Below are 21,049 nucleotides of genomic sequence, written 5' to 3'. Positions count from 1 at the left end.
CATTTTTGCTTTCCGAGATAATATTCTCGACTTCCAAACATTCTTCAATGCTCCCAGAATTTTTGCTCCCTCCCCCACCCTATGATTCACTTCCGCTTCCATGGTTCCATCTGCTGCCAGATCCACTCCCAGATATCTAAAACACTTCACTTCCTCCAGTTTTTCTCCATTCAAACTTACCTCCTAATTGACTTGACCCTCAACCCTACTGTACCTAATAACCTTGCTCTTATTCACATTTACTCTTAACTTTCTTCTTTCACACACTTTACCAAACTCAGTCACCAGCTTCTGCAGTTCCTTACATGGATCAGCCACCAGCACTGTATCATCAGCAAACAACAACTGACTCACTTACCAGGCTCTCTCATCCACAACAGACTGCATACTTGCCCCTCTTTCCAAAACTCTTGCATTCACCTCCCTAACAACCCTATCCATGAACAAATTAAACAACCATGGAGACATCACACACCCCTGCCGCAAACCTACATTCACTGAGAACCAATCACTTTCCTCTCTTCCTACCCGTACACATGCCTTACATCCTCGATAAAAATTTTTCACTGCTTCTAACAACTTGCCTCCCACACCATATATTCTTAAAACCTTCCACAGAGCATCTCTATCAACTCTATCATATGCCTTCTCTAGATCCATAAATGCTACATACAAATCCATTTGCTTTTCTATGTATTTCTCACATACATTCTTCAAAGCAAACACCTGATCCACACATCCTCTACCACTTCTGAAACCACACTGCTCTTCCCCAATCTGATGCTCTGTACATGCCTTCACCCTCTCAATCAATACCCTCCCATATAATTCACCAGGAATACTCAACAAACTTATACCTCTGTACTTTGAGCACTCACTCTTATCCCTTTGCCTTTGTACAATGGCACTATGCAAGCATTCCACCAATCCTCAGGCACCTCACCATGAATCATACATACATTAAATAACCTTACCAACCAGTCAACAATACAGTCACCCCCTTTTTTAATAAATTCCACTGCAATACCATCCAAACCTGCTGCCTTGCCGGCTTTCATCTTCCGTAAAGCTTTTACTACCTCTTCTCTATTTACCAAATCATTTTCCCTAACCCTCTCACTTTGCACACCACCTCGACCAAAACACCCTATATCTGCCAATCTATCATCAAACACATTCAACAAACCTTCAAAATACTCACTCCATCTCCTTCTCACATCACCACTACTTGTTATCACCTCCCCATTTGCCCCCTTCACTGAAGTTCCCATTTGCTCCCTTGTCTTACGCACTTTATTTACCTCCTTCCAAAATATCTTTTTATTCTCCCTGAAATTTAGTGATACTCTCTCACCCCAACTCTCATTTGCCCTCTTTTTTTACCTCTTGCACCTTTCTCTTGACCTCCTGCCTCTTTCTTTTATACCTCTCCCACTCATTTGCATTTTTTCCCTGCAAAAATCGTCCAAATGCCTCTCTCTTCTCTTTCACTAATAAACTTACTTCATCCCACCACTCACTACCTTTTCTAATCAACCCACCTCCCATGCTTCTCATGCCACAAGCATCTTTTGTGCAAGCCATCACTGCTTCCCTAAATGCATCCCATTCCTCCCCCACTCCCCTTACCTCCTTTGTTCTCACCTTTTTCCATTCTGTCCTCAGTCTCTCCTGGTACTTCCTCACACAAGTCTCCTTTCCAAGCTCACTTACTCTCACCACCCTCTTCACCCCAACATTCTCTCTTCTTTTCTGAAAACCCCCACAAATCTTCACCTTCGCCTCAACAAGACAATGATCAGACATCCCTTCAGTTGCACCTCTCAGCACATTAACATCCAAAAGTCTCTCTTTCGTGCGTCTATCAATTAACACGTAATCCAATAACGCTCTCTGGCCATCTCTCCTACTTACATACGTATACTTATGTATATCTTGCTTTTTAAACCAGGTATTCCCAATCACCAGTCCTTTTTCAGCACATAAATCTACAAGCTCTTCACCATTTCCATTTACAACACTGAACACTTCATGTATACCAATCATTCCCTTAACTGCCACATTACTCACCTTTGCATTCAAATCACTCATCACTATAACCCCGTCTTGTGCATCAAAACCACTAACACACTCATTCAGCTGCTCCCAAAACACTTGCCTCTCATGATCTTTCTTCTCATGCCCAGGTGCATATGCACCAATAATCATCCATCTCTCTCCATCAACTTTCAGTTTTACCCATATCAATCTAGAATTTACTTTCTTACACTCTATCACATACTCCCACAACTCCTGATTCAGGAGTAGTGCTACTCCTTCCCTTGCTCTTGTCCTCTCACTAACCCCTGACTTTACTCCCAAGACATTCTGAAACCACTCTTCCCCTTTACCCTTGAGCTTTGTTTCACTCAGAGCCAAAACATCCAGGTTCCTTTCCTCAAACATACTACCTATCTCTCCTTTTTTCTCATCTTGGTTACATCCACACACATTTAGACACCCCAATCTGAGCCTTCGAGGAGGATGAGCACTCCTCGCGTGACTCCTTCTGTTTCCCCTTTTAGAAAGTTAAATTACAAGGAGGGGAGGGTTTCTGGCCCCCCGCTCCCGTCCCCTTTAGTCGCCTTCTCAACACGTGAGGAATGCGTGGGAAGTATTCTTTCTCCCCTATCCCCAGGGATTACTTTATACTTTGCTGCTATCTATCTATCTATATCTCTGATCCCTGTTCCTTTCTAGAAATCCCTCAGGGGGTTGCCACAGCAAGAAAGGCTCCATAACTAGTGAACTCCAGTGTTGCTTCTTAGCCTTGAGAGCTCCTACCTAGTACTTTTATCTACTGCTTCTATCATTTTGGCAAAAGGCAAAGCTAGCACATGGTGCTTACCACACAAATAACTAGAGTTATGAAGAATGAGCTGTGTGAATTAAGAGTTGTCACGTGTTTTGTAGGACAAGGAGAGATTCTATGTTTGTAGACAGAATGTCAGTAGTCCACGTGTTGGTGAGGCAGAAAGAAAAGACAGCTACATGGGTCAGAGGAGTGCAAATTGACAACTACTGAAGTGCTGCCTCACCAGGCAGCCATCACTAAACCTTCCAATACCCAGGCTGGTTGCAATGGTAGTATACCTTCCTGGTTGTTGGTTGCCTACTAACTACTACCTACATACTGCTATATATCAACACATCTTAATTTCATTAACAAGTCAGAATATCTTTATTTCTTTGGGTCTGAACACTAATCATTCTAAGAGATAGCTTGCTTCTGGCTGTGAACTTGGAATAACAATGAAAATGGGAAACAGATGGTTATGCCTGTTTTGAGGGCTAGACTGGCTGGCTAACATAAGACGAGATGTTTGGAGAGGTGATTACTTGCTGAAGAGGCCTAGGCTTACTGGATCTAGGTCTAGCTTCTCTACATAGTAAGACTGTCAAGTATGTACCCTTAAATACTATAAAAATTCACACACACACACACACACACACACATGCATGCATGCAAAAACACTGTTGGTACATACGTCTAGTGTTATGTCGAAGATCTCTGGATAACCGAGGCATCAGCAAGTTGAGTCTATTGCGAGGGTTGTGATCATCAACAGTCTCCACTGGCAAGTCCTCAAGCAGGTTCCCAAACAGGAGATTTGGGTTATGAAAATCTACACTGGGAGGTTGATAATGCCATTGGCTTTGTTGTCTTTCTACTGCTGTGGCACTATTGTTGTTACTATCATCATTAGCGTCTTCAAGAGCGCTGTGATTTCTTTCAGGACGAGTGAGGTCTTCTACTTCAAGTGGTGTGATATTTCCACTTGTACTTCGCCCTCGAATGTTCATTCTTCTTTGTTCAGTTCCCAAGTACTGTAACAAAGACTCGATGCAATAGGCTAAAAATCTGATAACTTTGTGTAAAAGAAATCTGGACATGAACAGTCAAAGAGTAACCCTACTTTATGCAACAAAATTATTTTGATTTATCAAAATGAAAAATAAACATACTGAACATATCTTCATAAAGTTAAATACATTATATGTACACTGTACCACTATCAAACAAGATGAAAGGTGCTAAGGGGAGCACATCCCTCTCTCTCTCTTTCTCTCTCATTTTTTGAGGAAGCTGATGGTCAAGTAATTAGAAAAATCTGGTTTGTACACCTCAGTGAGCATGTTCAACTCCTACCCATTTATCACATGAAACAATATCCCCTACTTCAAGTTCCACAAAGAGAATTTCTTACTTTAAAATACTGTGGACCAAACTTTGTAGAAGCTATTGTTACAAAAATGAAAACTGTTGAAGATCTCCTTAATCATCAGCTCTGCAAGTAAAGGTATGTTTCATTTGATAACCCAACTTGAGTGTGCAAGAAATATAAGTGCTACAGTAGTGTGAAAGACTGTTCAATCTAACACCACACACAAGTTTAGCACGGTATACATGAAAGTGCTGTTTGAGAATGACCCAATCCATGTAAGTGGAATAAGAATTATACATCAGTACAAAAAATGCTAACAATCTGAGGCCACTAATTCCAGTGCAACATATACATGAAAATTTCTTCAAGGAAGCAAAACATATGCTCTTAAAATTACTTATCTTTAACTCTGTTCCAATGTACAGGACATAGATCAAGTGCGTCCAGAGTCTTAGTTCACAAGAAAACTTCCTCAAACTATGTCCAGTGTGCTAAAGTGAAAGACACATTCAATACTAATATCAATGCTTGTTGCTTTTTCATTCTTTACAAAGTTTTTTACGTGAAACAAAATTCTCCTTTCACATCTTTACCTTTAAAAACAGAACACCCTCATTTAATCCAATGAAAAATCAAAACCTAAAATTTCTTATTCTTTCGACAATACTATACTACTATATATATTTTCTTACCAACCTATTTTTCTTAAATCAACTGCATTGCTGATACAATTATGAATGTGGACTGGGTAGAGCAGTTTCAAACTATATCAGTAATCTCATGAATATTCTTTCTCCATATTTTTTTTTTTTTTTTTCCATACTATTCGCCATTTCCCGCGATAGCGAGGTAGCATTAAGAACAGAGAACTGGGCCTTTGAGGGAATATCCTCACCTGGCCCTCTTCTCTGTTCCTTCTTTTGGAAAATTAAAAATATATATATATATATTATCCCTGGGGATAGGGGATTAAGAATACTTTCCACGTATTCCCTGCGTGTCGTAGAAGGCGACTAAAAGGGGAGGGAGCGGGGGGCTGGAAATCCTCCCCTCTCGTTTCTTTTTTTAAATTTTCCAAAAGAAGGAACAGAGGGGGCCAGTTGAGGATATTCCAAAAAAGGCCCAGTCCTCTGTTCTTAGCGCTACCTCGCTAACGCGGGAAATGGCGAATAGTTTAAAAGAAAAAGAAAAGATATATATATATATATATATATATATATATATATATATATATATATATATATATATATATATATATGTTGGGGATGAGAGAGCTTGGGAAGTGAGTCAGTTGTTGTTCGCTGATGACACAGCGCTGGTGGCTGATTCATGTGAGAAACTGCAGAAGCTGGTGACTGAGTTTGGTAAAGTGTGTGGAAGAAGAAAGTTAAGAGTAAATGTGAATAAGAGCAAGGTTATTAGGTACAGTAGGGTTGAGGGTCAAGTCAATTGGGAGGTGAGTTTGAATGGAGAAAAACTGGAGGAAGTGAAGTGTTTTAGATATCTGGGAGTGGATCTGGCAGCGGATGGCACCATGGAAGCGGAAGTGGATCATAGGGTGGGGGAGGGGGCGAAAATTCTGGGGGCCTTGAAGAATGTGTGGAAGTCGAGAACATCATCTCGGAAAGCAAAAATGGGTATGTTTGAAGGAATAGTGGTTCCAACAATGTTGTATGGTTGCAAGGCGTGGGCTATGGATAGAGTTGTGCGCAGGAGGATGGATGTGCTGGAAATGAGATGTTTGAGGACAATGTGTGGTGTGAGGTGGTTTGATCGAGTGAGTAACGTAAGGGTAAGAGAGATGTGTGGAAATAAAAAGAGCGTGGTTGAGAGAGCAGAAGAGGGTGTTTTGAAGTGGTTTGGGCACATGGAGAGGATGAGTGAGGAAAGATTGACCAAGAGGATATATGTGTTGGAGGTGGAGGGAACAAGGAGAAGAGGGAGACCAAATTGGAGGTGGAAAGATGGAGTGAAAAAGATTTTGTGTGATCGGGGCCTGAACATGCAGGAGGGTGAAAGGAGGGCAAGGAATAGAGTGAATTGGAGCGATGTGGTATACCGGGGCTGACGTGCTGTCAGTGGATTGAATCAAGGCATGTGAAGCGTATGGGGTAAACCATGGAAAGCTGTGTAGGTATGTATATTTGCATGTGTGGACGTATACATATACATGTGTATGGGGGTGGGTTGGGCCATTTCTTTCGTCTGTTTCCTTGCGCTAGCTCGCAAATGCGGGAGACAGCGACAAAGTATATATAAAAAAAAATATATATATATATATATATATATATATATATATATATATATATATATATATATATATATTTACATATATTGCCCCATATTCCTTTTATATGCATTAATGTGTCACAGTCATCATCAAACCCTTACTTACATTGTAACATTTATTGATATCTGACCAAAAATGAGAGTCTAACTTAAAATTCTTGGTCCCTGATTCTGTCAATCTTATCTCCAAAAACGAGTTACTGACAATTTAAACAAGGAAACTGTGTGCTTTTAAAGTGATTCAAGGCTATTTTATTCTCAATAAAAAATCCAGCAGATTGGGAATAAAAGAAAGTATATATCAACTTACAATGACAGACTGCTCTTGGGGTACAACCTCTACTACATCCACCTCATCTTCATCTTCACGGGTGAGATCCACAACACAAGGTTGATACGACTCAACATCCACAACTTCCTGTTCTGGTGATGGTGGAGAGCTAGTAGGTTCTTCATCTTCAGGTGATGTCAATGTTAGATTTGATGGAGTATCACCTTCAGAATCCTGCGTTTGGTCAGGTAAAGTTTCTGGGGACGCCATGTCCGAGTTGTGCGTTCGCAAATTTGGAAGCGCTTTCTGTTGGAGCAACAATCATTTCAATTTGTTGAGTATGTATGAGAAAAAATGATACAAATACTAAAAGACATGTACATCAGTAAAACACCCAATTCAGTACAACAGTAAAATGTCTCACATTGAGTAATGTAGGGAAAGAGCAACCAAAGGACATATGAAATTAAGTGAAAAATTCATTAAAACAGACGTAAAGATGTGCTTTTACAGTATAAAAATGGTGGATAAATGGAATAAAATTACTTGAGGACATGGTCAAAGCAGATGGCACACATAAATTCAAGAAGTATGCTAGCAGATAAAGGTCAAGACATGGGGTCCCACTAAAGTAATCCTCCCTCCCCATACATTACACACAGATAATTACAAATAAGTAACTCCAGTGCCATACTTCTACTAAAAAACTGAGAAAGGTAAATTTTGGTCCCTATGTGGTCTGTACAGTCTTAATTTCAAGAAAAGTTTCATTTAATTTTACATCAACCCCACATTTTCTGTTCATTGCTCTGCCTACTATTGACATTGATCATCAGAAGATTCGACCCTCCCCTATGTTTTATAAGCTAGTTTAGCTCAGGTTTCTGCACTAACCTAACCAAACTTAATCCAAAAATAACATACAAAAATGGGCAGTGTGAAACTTTGATGGACATTTATATCTATAAATACAGGTTCTGTTGATTTCTAGGAGCATTTCACCTACTTTTACATTAATGAACCTCACACCTCACCTGATCTTCATAGCCCTGAAGTTTACTCTAAGTGGACCTAAGGGATTTTCTACCTTGACACCTCAGGCTGTGAACAAGCTAATTTGCTTGTTGTTGGTCAACCATGCTGTAGGAAGCCACAGCCTGAAGCTTAAATGACCACCACAGCTTAACTGTCTTGTACACTTTGCAAATACTCATCCAGGACCTTCTTAAGTTCCTCCGTAGTACACCCTAAAGTGTTTCTGATGGTCACAGGCATAAACTATCTATGGAAATTAATCAATACTGTTCTTTAATGATAGAGCAATGTTTATACAACATAATACCAGTTGTGGAGTATGATCTGGAGGATTTCTATAATGCATGATATCACAGAACTCCCTGATATAGCAGATAACATTCCTGCAATGCATTCATGGGTCACCCAGGGCTGAGTTAATAGGTTCAAACAATGACTGCAGAAGTCAGTCCACAGTCAATCCAACTATTCGTTCACCCTCAGGGATCTGTCACAATTGAGCGTGTGATCAAGTAAATACTTTTAATCCACGGGGATTAAAAGGAATATTTAATTATCATCATTACACTTCATCGCTGTTTCTCGCATCAGAGATAGCACCAGGAAACATACGAAGATTGACTCACACACACACACACACACACACACACACACACACACACACACACACATATATATATATACGTGGTAGAGGATGTGTGGATCAGGTGTTTGCTTTCAAGAATGTATGTGAGAAATACTTAGAAAAGCAAATGGATTTGTATGTAGCATTTATGGATCTGGAGGAGGCATATGATAGAGCTGATAGAGATGCTCTGTGGAAGGTACTAAGAATATATGGTGTGGGAGGCAAGTTGTTAGAAGTAGTGAAAAGTTTTTATCGAGGATGTAAGGCATGTGTACGTGTAGGAAGAGGAAAGTGATTGGTTCTCAGTGAATGTAGGCTTGCGGCAGGGGTGTGTGATGTCTCCATGGTTGTTTAATTTGTTTATGGATGGGGTTGTTAGGGAGGTGAATGCAAGAGTTTTGGAAAGAGGGGCAAGTATGCAGTCTGTTGGGGATGAGAGAGCTTGGGAAGTGAGTCAGTTGTTGTTCGCTGATGATACAGCGCTGGTGGCTGATTCATGTGAGAAACTGCAGAAGCTGGTGACTGAGTTTGGTAAAGTGTGTGAAAGAAGAAAGTTAAGAGTAAATGTGAATAAGAGCAAGGTTATTAGGTACAGTAGGGTTGAGGGTCAAGTCAATTGGGAGGTAAGTTTGAATGGAGAAAAACTGGAGGAAGTGAAGTGTTTTAGATATCTGGGAGTGGATCTGGCAGCGGATGGAACCATGGAAGTGGAAGTGGATCATAGGGTGGGGGAGGGGGCGAAAATTCTAGGAGCCTTGAAGAAAGTGTGGAAGTCGAGAACATTATCTCGGAAAGCAAAAATGGGTATGTTTGAAGGAATAGTGGTTCCAACAATGTTGTATGGTTGCGAGGCGTGGGCTATGGATAGAGTTGTGCGCAGGAGGATGGATGTGCTGGAAATGAGATGTTTGAGGACAATGTGTGGTGTGAGGTGGTTTGATCGAGTAAGTAACGTAAGGGTAAGAGAGATGTGTGGAACTAAAAAGAGCATGGTTGAGAGAGCAGAAGAGGGTGTTTTGAAATGGTTTGGGCACATGGAGAGAATGAGTGAGGAAAGATTGACCAAGAGGATATATGTCGGAGGTGGAGGGAACGAGGAAAAGTGGGAGACCAAATTGGAGGTGGAAAGATGGAGTGAAAAAGATTTTGTGTGATCGGGGCCTGAACATGCAGGAGGGTGAAAGGAGGGCAAGGAATAGAGTGAATTGGAGCGATGTGGTATACCGGGGTTGACGTGCTGTCAGTGGATTGAATCAAGCATGTGAAGCGTATGGGGTAAACCATGGAAAGCTGTGTAGGTATGTATATTTGCATGTGTGGACGTATACATATACATGTGTATGGGGGTGGGTTGGGCCATTTCTTTTGTCTGTTTCCTTGCGCTACCTCGCAAATGCGGGAGACAGCGACAAAGTATATATAAAAAAAAATATATATATAATATAATATATATATATATAATATATATATAATATATATATATATATATTTACATATATTGCCCCATATTCCTTTTATATGCATTAATGTGTCACAGTCATCATCAAACCCTTACTTACATTGTAACATTTATTGATATCTGACCAAAAATGAGAGTCTAACTTAAAATTCTTGGTCCCTGATTCTGTCAATCTTATCTCCAAAAACGAGTTACTGACAATTTAAACAAGGAAACTGTGTGCTTTTAAAGTGATTCAAGGCTATTTTATTCTCAATAAAAAATCCAGCAGATTGGAATAAAAGAAAGTATATATCAACTTACAATGACAGACTGCTCTTGGGGTACAACCTCTACTACATCCACCTCATCTTCATCTTCACGGGTGAGATCCACAACACAAGGTTGATACGACTCAACATCCACAACTTCCTGTTCTGGTGATGGTGGAGAGCTAGTAGGTTCTTCATCTTCAGGTGATGTCAATGTTAGATTTGATGGAGTATCACCTTCAGAATCCTGCGTTTGGTCAGGTAAAGTTTCTGGGGACGCCATGTCCGAGTTGTGCGTTCGCAAATTTGGAAGCGCTTTCTGTTGGAGCAACAATCATTTCAATTTGTTGAGTATGTATGAGAAAAAATGATACAAATACTAAAAGACATGTACATCAGTAAAACACCCAATTCAGTACAACAGTAAAATGTCTCACATTGAGTAATGTAGGGAAAGAGCAACCAAAGGACATATGAAATTAAGTGAAAAATTCATTAAAACAGACGTAAAGATGTGCTTTTACAGTATAAAAATGGTGGATAAATGGAATAAAATTACTTGAGGACATGGTCAAAGCAGATGGCACACATAAATTCAAGAAGTATGCTAGCAGATAAAGGTCAAGACATGGGGTCCCACTAAAGTAATCCTCCCTCCCCATACATTACACACAGATAATTACAAATAAGTAACTCCAGTGCCATACTTCTACTAAAAAACTGAGAAAGGTAAATTTTGGTCCCTATGTGGTCTGTACAGTCTTAATTTCAAGAAAAGTTTCATTTAATTTTACATCAACCCCACATTTTCTGTTCATTGCTCTGCCTACTATTGACATTGATCATCAGAAGATTCGACCCTCCCCTATGTTTTATAAGCTAGTTTAGCTCAGGTTTCTGCACTAACCTAACCAAACTTAATCCAAAAATAACATACAAAAATGGGCAGTGTGAAACTTTGATGGACATTTATATCTATAAATACAGGTTCTGTTGATTTCTAGGAGCATTTCACCTACTTTTACATTAATGAACCTCACACCTCACCTGATCTTCATAGCCCTGAAGTTTACTCTAAGTGGACCTAAGGGATTTTCTACCTTGACACCTCAGGCTGTGAACAAGCTAATTTGCTTGTTGTTGGTCAACCATGCTGTAGGAAGCCACAGCCTGAAGCTTAAATGACCACCACAGCTTAACTGTCTTGTACACTTTGCAAATACTCATCCAGGACCTTCTTAAGTTCCTCCGTAGTACACCCTAAAGTGTTTCTGATGGTCACAGGCATAAACTATCTATGGAAATTAATCAATACTGTTCTTTAATGATAGAGCAATGTTTATACAACATAATACCAGTTGTGGAGTATGATCTGGAGGATTTCTATAATGCATGATATCACAGAACTCCCTGATATAGCAGATAACATTCCTGCAATGCATTCATGGGTCACCCAGGGCTGAGTTAATAGGTTCAAACAATGACTGCAGAAGTCAGTCCACAGTCAATCCAACTATTCGTTCACCCTCAGGGATCTGTCACAATTGAGCGTGTGATCAAGTAAATACTTTTAATCCACGGGGATTAAAAGGAATATTTAATTATCATCATTACACTTCATCGCTGTTTCTCGCATCAGAGATAGCACCAGGAAACATACGAAGATTGACTCACACACACACACACACACACACACACACACACATATATATATACGTGGTAGAGGATGTGTGGATCAGGTGTTTGCTTTCAAGAATGTATGTGAGAAATACTTAGAAAAGCAAATGGATTTGTATGTAGCATTTATGGATCTGGAGGAGGCATATGATAGAGCTGATAGAGATGCTCTGTGGAAGGTACTAAGAATATATGGTGTGGGAGGCAAGTTGTTAGAAGTAGTGAAAAGTTTTTATCGAGGATGTAAGGCATGTGTACGTGTAGGAAGAGGAAAGTGATTGGTTCTCAGTGAATGTAGGCTTGCGGCAGGGGTGTGTGATGTCTCCATGGTTGTTTAATTTGTTTATGGATGGGGTTGTTAGGGAGGTGAATGCAAGAGTTTTGGAAAGAGGGGCAAGTATGCAGTCTGTTGGGGATGAGAGAGCTTGGGAAGTGAGTCAGTTGTTGTTCGCTGATGATACAGCGCTGGTGGCTGATTCATGTGAGAAACTGCAGAAGCTGGTGACTGAGTTTGGTAAAGTGTGTGAAAGAAGAAAGTTAAGAGTAAATGTGAATAAGAGCAAGGTTATTAGGTACAGTAGGGTTGAGGGTCAAGTCAATTGGGAGGTAAGTTTGAATGGAGAAAAACTGGAGGAAGTGAAGTGTTTTAGATATCTGGGAGTGGATCTGGCAGCGGATGGAACCATGGAAGTGGAAGTGGATCATAGGGTGGGGGAGGGGGCGAAAATTCTAGGAGCCTTGAAGAAAGTGTGGAAGTCGAGAACATTATCTCGGAAAGCAAAAATGGGTATGTTTGAAGGAATAGTGGTTCCAACAATGTTGTATGGTTGCGAGGCGTGGGCTATGGATAGAGTTGTGCGCAGGAGGATGGATGTGCTGGAAATGAGATGTTTGAGGACAATGTGTGGTGTGAGGTGGTTTGATCGAGTAAGTAACGTAAGGGTAAGAGAGATGTGTGGAACTAAAAAGAGCATGGTTGAGAGAGCAGAAGAGGGTGTTTTGAAATGGTTTGGGCACATGGAGAGAATGAGTGAGGAAAGATTGACCAAGAGGATATATGTCGGAGGTGGAGGGAACGAGGAAAAGTGGGAGACCAAATTGGAGGTGGAAAGATGGAGTGAAAAAGATTTTGTGTGATTGGGGCCTGAACATGCAGGAGGGTGAAAGGAGGGCAAGGAATAGAGTGAATTGGAGCGATGTGGTATACCGGGGTTGACATGCTGTCAGTGGATTGAATCAAGGCATGTGAAGCGTCTGGGGTAAACCATGGAAAGTTGTGTAGGTATGTATATATATATATATATATATATATATATATATATATATATATATATATATATATATATATATGCGCTACCTCGCAAACGCGGGAGACAGCAACAAAGTATAAAAAAAAAAAAAAAAATATATATATATATATATATATATATATATATATATATATATATATATATGGGGGTGGGTTGGGCCATTTCTTTTGTCTGTTTCCTTGCGCTACCTCGCAAACGGGGGAGACAGCAACAAAGCAATATAAAAAATAAAACATATATAGCATGAGTGAGATGGCCTTGATCAGGGCCTCAGTTACCTGCACTGTCTCTGTTAACATAAAAGTTACAATATTGAGGATTATTTATAATGTACCAAGGAAAATGTGAGGATAATTATCATGTAAAAGTAGGTTAAGCATGTATAAAATCATAATAACCAATGAAAAACCTTACTCAAGTTCCCCTATTGGCCTATATGTAGATTAGAAATATTTTTCCTACCACTTCACCATTTCCTAAGAAGCAAGGTAGTCAGGACCGACACAGAGCCATAACATAATTATGTCAGGTATTAATTTCTCAGAGCTTGAACTTCTGATATTTCCTATCCTGACATGTCATTACTGCCCTGATAATTCTTTAGTTAATAGTGCTGATTTTCTTCTTTTTAGCTGTGGGGTTCGAACAGTTTGACAAATGGCCAGTTTTACAATGCAATGAAATTTAACACAACACACATTTTAAAGAAATACAAAGTGTTACTTTTCAGATGTTGTGTTAGCCATAAATTATTGTAATTTTACAAAACCAAATATATATATCATCACTTCACAAATCGACTTCATTCTAAGTGAAATATTTCATGAAAATGGCAAAATATTCCTGTTCATACTTCTACTTAAAGTACATATCCTTTCATAAGGTGCTTCCCCTCCCATTTGTTAGTACCACTGCCTTCACACTCATAAACTGACACTGGTAGATTCCTGTGTCCTGGTGCTAGTTTGCACCATGAGTGTTCATATAGTTCTCTCGCAGATCCAGACCATTCCTCTGCTGGAGCTAATAAAATGTTAAAAGGTTCAGAGATGCCAGTTGTACTTGGTAGTGGTGTATAATGAGCTGAAGAATGCAGTGAACTTCTCATGCTGCAAACTGTTCATTCTCTGGCATAAAATGGCTTGAAGGGTCTCCTAGAGGTGGTACTTAGCATTCTTGACACTGACACACTTGGAATGACCAGTGGATCCTTCAGGATCATGTCACTCTCCTTGATAAACTTTGCCTTGGTGGACTTCATTATATGTTTGTGCTTCCTACATGCACAACAGAACATTAAGTCCCCATTGCCAAATGCAAGCCAGGGATACAAGTTCAGCCAGCTTTGCTGGAAATACTGGCATTGCTTTGTAGCACCATATTCTCTGCACACCTCTGTGTTGCCATGGACTGCCATCTTCCTCAGTGCTGGTCTCTGTTACTGGCTTCTGATGGTGGTGAAAGAGGCTGGCAGGATCCTCTTATCTTCTGTTGCAAGATCCTCCGTGATACCAAAGCTGCAAAATGTAGAGCTTATAAACCTGCAAACAAAGTGGGCAGACTAGTATCCAGAATGAGTGTGTTTCAAATTCCATGCATGGCCTGTACCACAGCAGGAGAGTTCAGCATGTCTCTGTTCATAAATGAGTACATGGGTTTTCACCAAATTTGTTATGCAGAAATGGCAATATACTCTGAGGTAAGGCTCACATTTGTTTGCATGGTTGATAAATGATATTATACAAAATCAATTACAAAATATGTAAGTAAAAAATAATGTTTGCCACCTATCCATCAATAAGATACAAAGATAGCTGAGAACAACGAAACATTAAAATATTACACAAAATCAGTTCCAAAAATAAGAATAAGTGATCGCAAGTGTTAGTGTTTGTGAATGCCCGACTGGGCGATAATAAGTATTTTGAGGATTTAGTGAACACTATGAACAAAGCAACCATGATCACCATCACTACTACTGTCTGTTCCTCCTAATCTCCTAACATTTTGCCAAAAGGCTGGGCCTGCACTTAACGCTGCTAAAGGGAAACCTATTTACAAAGAATGATTTGTGTGAGTTAAGTGGTGTCAAATGTTATGTGTGACGAGGAGAGACTGTATGTTTGTGGACAGGATGAGTATTACTAAAACCAATATCCCCACGTTCAATAAGTATAAGAGCCACTACTTTTATTTGTGAAATTTCATGCTTTCTAAAACTAGCAGGCAGTTATATAATCAATCCTCCAAACAGTTTAGTAACAATGAAAACAAGTAATTTCCATGCTTTACTCATTTTCATTGATCAATGCCATGCTTCTAATCAACAATAATCTGAATCATTCATTATCATTAGTTACCACAGCCAAGCCATTGACCAATCAGCATTCTATCACGTTAGGAAAATTATGGATTAACTGATCAGTGACACCTGAAACATAAGTTAATTAGATATAGCATGGATTTGCTCAAGGAAAGCCTTGCCTAAAAACCCTAATGAACTTCCTTGAAACAGTAACAAATTATAATGATGAACACTACCTGTTGATGCTTAATACCTATACCTTTCTAAAGTCTTTGAAAAATTTCCACTTGTTCTATTGATTAAGGAAGTTGAGGCCCATGAAGTGTCTAAAAGTACATAGTTGGATAGAAGCAAGGCAAACACAAAAAAATAGAGGGTAGTAATAAGGGATAATAGGTGGGTAAGTGGCAAACCAAAAAGTTCAGTTCTTGGACTAACCCCTTTTGCAATGTAAACAACAATACAGATAATGATATTGTGACATTCTTAAATTTGCTGTTGATGTTATAATGCTTACAAAGGCATGTAAACCCACTGAAATACATGTTCTGCTGCAAGGTCTTAAGATACTTCATCAGTGGTCACAAGACTGGTTGATATCCTTAAACATGGACAAATGTAAGTGTCTGCACATTATATGTACCAACATTAGAAACATGTATGCACTGGAAGTTGAAATAACTACCAATGATGACATTAAAAAATGACAATAGTGTTACAATTCATGAATCAGTGAGACCTAGTTATCATACTAAAGATAATATCAAGAAATAAAACTAAATAGTGAGCAGTATTGGGAAGCCTTTTAAGGGTAAAAGCAGGTAAAAAAAAAAAGCCTGCCTCAATAAATTTCTAGTACATCCATCAATAGGTGCAGGTCTATTGCCCATATTCTAATTATGTCAAAACAATAATGAATACAAACAATGAATAATAACAAAAATAATTGGTGGGCATTTAAATAGCATGAAGAATGGATTAAAAAAAAATTAAGTGACAATGGAGAAGTAGTATGAAGAAGTGACCTGACTGAGGTATTCAAGATCACACATGGACTTTGGGTTGTAAACCTTGTAGATTTCTTTATGCTCCATATTTGGTCAATCAGAAGGCATGACTACAGAATCTATAAGAAGCAATAAAGAGTGACCATCAATTAAGCACTTACAGGGAACCAAATAAGCTAGCATAGGTTTACTGCCTTAGCATTTCTGCATCAACCATCCCACTGGCACAGGACGAAGGTGCTGGCCAGCCAACTGTTAAGCAAACACAACTAAATTCTCAATGCTTCTCCCCAGTCTGATGCACTGTGCTTGCCACCATTCTCTCAGTTACCACTCTCACATATTGCCGGGTATACTTTGTAATCTCAGCATTGACTTTCCTGCCCCTTGCTTTATATAATGGTGTTATACATGCATTCTACCAGCCCTCGTCCTTAGGCACCTCATCTTGAGCAATAATTACACTGAAAATCCTGATTAAGTAATGACCAACACTGTCACTCCCTTTCTTGAAGAATTTAGCTGCATTCCTATCCACTCTAGTACCTTTGAACACCACTGTACACATGGCCACACCACAGTATCCCTTTTCTCTCTTCCTTGAACCACTGCCTTGATTTCCTTGCTCCACATACCTCCATGTCCCATACACTTCATATATGCTACCCTATCATCTAACATATTCTACAATCCCTCAAAATATTCAGTCCACCTCTCCTTTACCTCTGCTTGGTATCGCTTTCCCACCTGCTTCTGCTGATGATGCACCGTTTGCTCTCTTGTTCTTCTCACAATATTCAATTCCTTCCAAAGCATTTTCTTATTCTCCTAAAGTCTGATGATATTCTCTCACCCCATTTGTAATTCTTTCTATTTTTCAGCCTCTACACCTTTCTTCTGACCTCCTGCTGCTTCTTCTTGTACATTATGTAATCACTTAATCACTGCTTTCCAGCTAGTATAACCGATCCATCACTCTTATCTTTTACTGGAGACTTGGATTCCTCATCATACTACTCACTACCATAGCAGATATATAAAGTTTAAACTAGTCCACTACTGCGAATCGCCTGGAATGGCTGCTTGGGGGAAGGATGGAAAGTAGTGAAACGAGATCGCCTCCTGGTCTACTGTCTATTTCCTGACAACTGTAAGCAGCAACATGATGTTCAAACATGAGTCTGACTAGTATATTTCAACTACAAAACTGAACATTAATAAAAAAACTTGACAGAGAGGTTATGAGAGGTTTTCATAGTTAGTGTTGATTTCTGATGTTTCACATTCTTTTACATCAGTCCTTTATATTCATAATTCTTACCACTATCACATCGTAATATAGCAGAATAAACAATAATGCATGCTCCAGAACTCTCACTGTATTCTCTAAACACTACAAAGGTACTGCAAAACAAAATCACTCAACATCAAAAACTAGATTCTATGAGATTGTCAAATGTTATGTTACCCCACGAAGTATAATGGATTTCCTCTTGTTGTCCTTATCACACTATTGGATTTCAGTGCCCTCCCATTAACTTATCTAATGATGCAGAACAAAAAATTAATATATACCATTCTCTTCTCACTTCTTTCGCAATTCAAGCACAAAATCTTCTCCCTACACATATTTGTCATTCTATCAAATAAATCACCGCCATACAAAGTTACTTCTTAAAATATCGATTAATTAGGTGGTACAAGGAAAGTAAATAATCATCCCTAAATCTCAACTTACCCTGCCTTCCTGCCTGAATAATATAAGAATTGTCAAAGTTTGGCAGGTGCTTAACTTAAGATTTCAGGACATTATATATCCCAGAGTTGATTCCAACAACCTAATTCAATACAATAATTCACAGAGCTGAGCCTAACTTCAGTACACTAAGGCAAATTTTCATCTTGTGCAAATCTGGTATATAATCTTCACAATCAGGAACTCCATAACACAATGTAGGTTATATAATCAAGATTACAATAACTGAGTGAAACTAAATTATCAATTAACAGTCATACATTTAATATAATGTAACTTGGTGATAAGACCCTTTCTACACTAAATATCTTTGAATGAATCATTGTATATATTATATATATATAAATATCAATGTCAGTGCATATCTACTATGCATAGCAAAGTGTTTGTATGGCAACTGGGCTTAAAATGTGACCGATAGACTGTAATTTACACGAGAAAACTGGGGTACCTCATGCAACAGGATCCCACACTGATACTAGACATTTGTGGTTGAATATCATTCCACATGCACTCTGACACCACGTTAACCTGTGGCTAGCTCATTCCACATTCACCCTGACACTCAGTGCCGGTCAGAGACCTACAGTCCTATCACTCGATACGTCCATCTCCAACATTCTCCCAAGTATTTCCCTCTGACTCCCTCGACATTCATCTTTGTTGTACTGATATTTCTAAACATTCTAATATTTACCTTATAGTAGGCTACATAGGACATTGTTGATTTCCTCTCTGGGCACGCCACTCCTGCACTCTTGAGTACATGCGATGAGTACAAGTTTAACACTCTGTTGTCGGGAAATACAGGCTTGGTTAGGCGGAAGTAACAATTCGTTCAGAGGGAAAATGCTCCATCAAAGACTCAATCACCCACCAATAATGAACGCAAAACACCAAACCTTTGCCTTCAACAACATGCCACACATTAATTTACCATCATATAAGCTCCAACACTTCTTAACATTGGAAGGAAACCTCTGATAGTGGCGATTGGTGAGAAAATCCGTTGCCTCCTGTCGATGCCAGGCTCCTAAGACGAGTTGTCTACCAATGGATTTTAATCTCTTTTTATTTTAGCGCTTCAGGTATAAATGATAGTATTGGAGTGTTGGCCGGATTTACTCACTCCTGCAGAAAAAGCATCAGCGCGCTGACAAAACCAGAATTTCCAACTCACCTCATTCAGGGTAAAATAACTTTCGACAAGAATCAAAACAGAACACAGCTGATTCCACCAAATTCAGCCTTAACGTCAGTGTCGGAACTTCGACTAGGAGGGTCATTAATATATTTTCTCCTTTGTTATTTCACCATATTATTTTGAAATTAATAAAAACACTGTAAAATGCATGAAGTTATATAAGATAATTATGAAATGTCTTGGGTAACACAAATTTACCGCAGATGCACTTCAAGTCGAGGGTTTGACTGACATCTGTAGATCGAAATTTAACTTTTATATCATGTGGAGCGTGATTAAAAACAATGAATGTGATGGTCTCTTAATATTTTGCAGGAAAATTACTCACATAATATTTCCCCAAGGATAATAGAACCCCTTCGTGCATGGGCATTGCCTCTTATCACAAAGCGCACCGGTGAGCAGCCTTGTACTAAGCTTATTCTCGCATTACTTTCCCTCACATCAATAGGGTATGCTAATGACCAAACTGGGCACGGGTAATACTATCATTCTCGTAAAACTCTTTTGAACAAAATTCATTACAATAATACCATACAAACCTAGGAGAATTAGACAAACAAGGAGCTTCAAAGTAAAACATGATATGTGTACCGCTAGATGGTGTTTTGGAGGTGCTTAGCAAGTGTAATTATGAGGCCCTTATCAGAAACTCGCAATCATCTACTGATTATTCACGTACTTGAAAATAGTTCCTGATGTTTATTGCGAGTATTTATTCCCATGAACACTTTCTGATGTACAAATGATAAATTTGTTTCCAAGTTTGACTATAAACTGCAGTATACAAGCTTCCCCCCTGATTTATTTTCAGTCGCTCATAAATGGTATATGTTAACGTGCTCTAAGATAACGTCTAATCTAGACTCTTCCCGAACTACTTAGTAAAGTATATATTCATTCTTAAAAAGAAATATGAAATAGATCGTTGGGGGACATGAGTGAGCATTCAAAGTTTCAGCAAGCGAAATCTACCAGAGTAGCTTTCTTGAATCTGTAAGCAACTAAAAGAAATAGCGCTTCCTGAAATGTCTTAAATAAAACGGGCATATCGCAAATTTCATACACACGATCTATTCTTTTTTTCTTTTTTACGTTGGAGGCTCCGGCCACGGACTTAGTCCACATCGGGGACGGGCCGTAATTGAAATAGAATGTTAACGAGAAGGAAAAAGAAGAGGTAAGGAGACATCTTTACGAATCATGAAGGAAATGAAATACATGTCCTTTTGAAACAAGTGCCAGATCGTGGTTCCAGGGAAAGACATGAGAGGGAAGAGGGTTCCAAAGCTTTCTTCGAGGTGTAGGGAAAGAAACAGTTATCAAAATGCTCCATTCCTGTGTGCCAACTGCCACACAGTAACCATGCGACGCAGCAGCTTAGCGACTATTGCTTGGTCTAGTTAATGGTGGGGGCACACAAGCAGCCAGCTCTCGGGAGCAAAAACCAAAGTGATACCTGTAGAAGAGGGAGAGAAAACCAACATTGTGGCGTAGGGCGGATCAATCCTTTCAACAGACGATGCAACTATTAAGAAGAAAAGGAGTGTCGACATCTAAACAAGATTCCCAGGCAGTTTCTTAGAGGAAAAGGTCATCTTGAAGGGGTAGGGGACAAATGCTTCTATTCCCGCAAAAGTAACCTCTACTAT

At 39.3% G+C, this 21,049-nt stretch overlaps 1 protein-coding gene across 5 annotated transcripts in view; it reads right to left on the bottom strand.

The window, feature by feature from the left end:
• LOC139756856 (uncharacterized) overlaps positions 1-19,465 on the bottom strand; it is a 35,436-nt gene extending 15,971 nt beyond the window's left edge. For 3 of the 5 annotated variants that reach the window (XR_011714450.1, XR_011714452.1, XM_071676686.1), the window contains exons 1-2: positions 6,805-7,091; positions 3,528-3,867 (exon numbers count right to left, since the gene is read on the bottom strand). Coding sequence is in view for 2 of the 5 variants with exons in the window: in XM_071676686.1 (XP_071532787.1) it covers positions 3,528-3,867; positions 6,805-7,035 (571 nt within the window). In the remaining 3 variants the exon portion in view is untranslated. Of the gene's footprint in view, positions 1-3,527; positions 3,868-6,804; positions 7,092-19,373 lie in introns of those variants that run through there. The other 2 variants (XR_011714451.1, XM_071676685.1) reach the window with 2 other exon arrangements.
• Positions 19,466-21,049: the final 1,584 nt, after the last annotated feature.

Source organism: Panulirus ornatus, chromosome 23 (assembly GCF_036320965.1).
Source record: "Panulirus ornatus isolate Po-2019 chromosome 23, ASM3632096v1, whole genome shotgun sequence".
Lineage (NCBI taxonomy): Eukaryota > Metazoa > Arthropoda > Malacostraca > Decapoda > Palinuridae > Panulirus > Panulirus ornatus.
The sequence above is the reverse complement of the archived record's forward strand: the minus strand, read 5'-3'. Positions and strand labels throughout refer to the sequence as shown.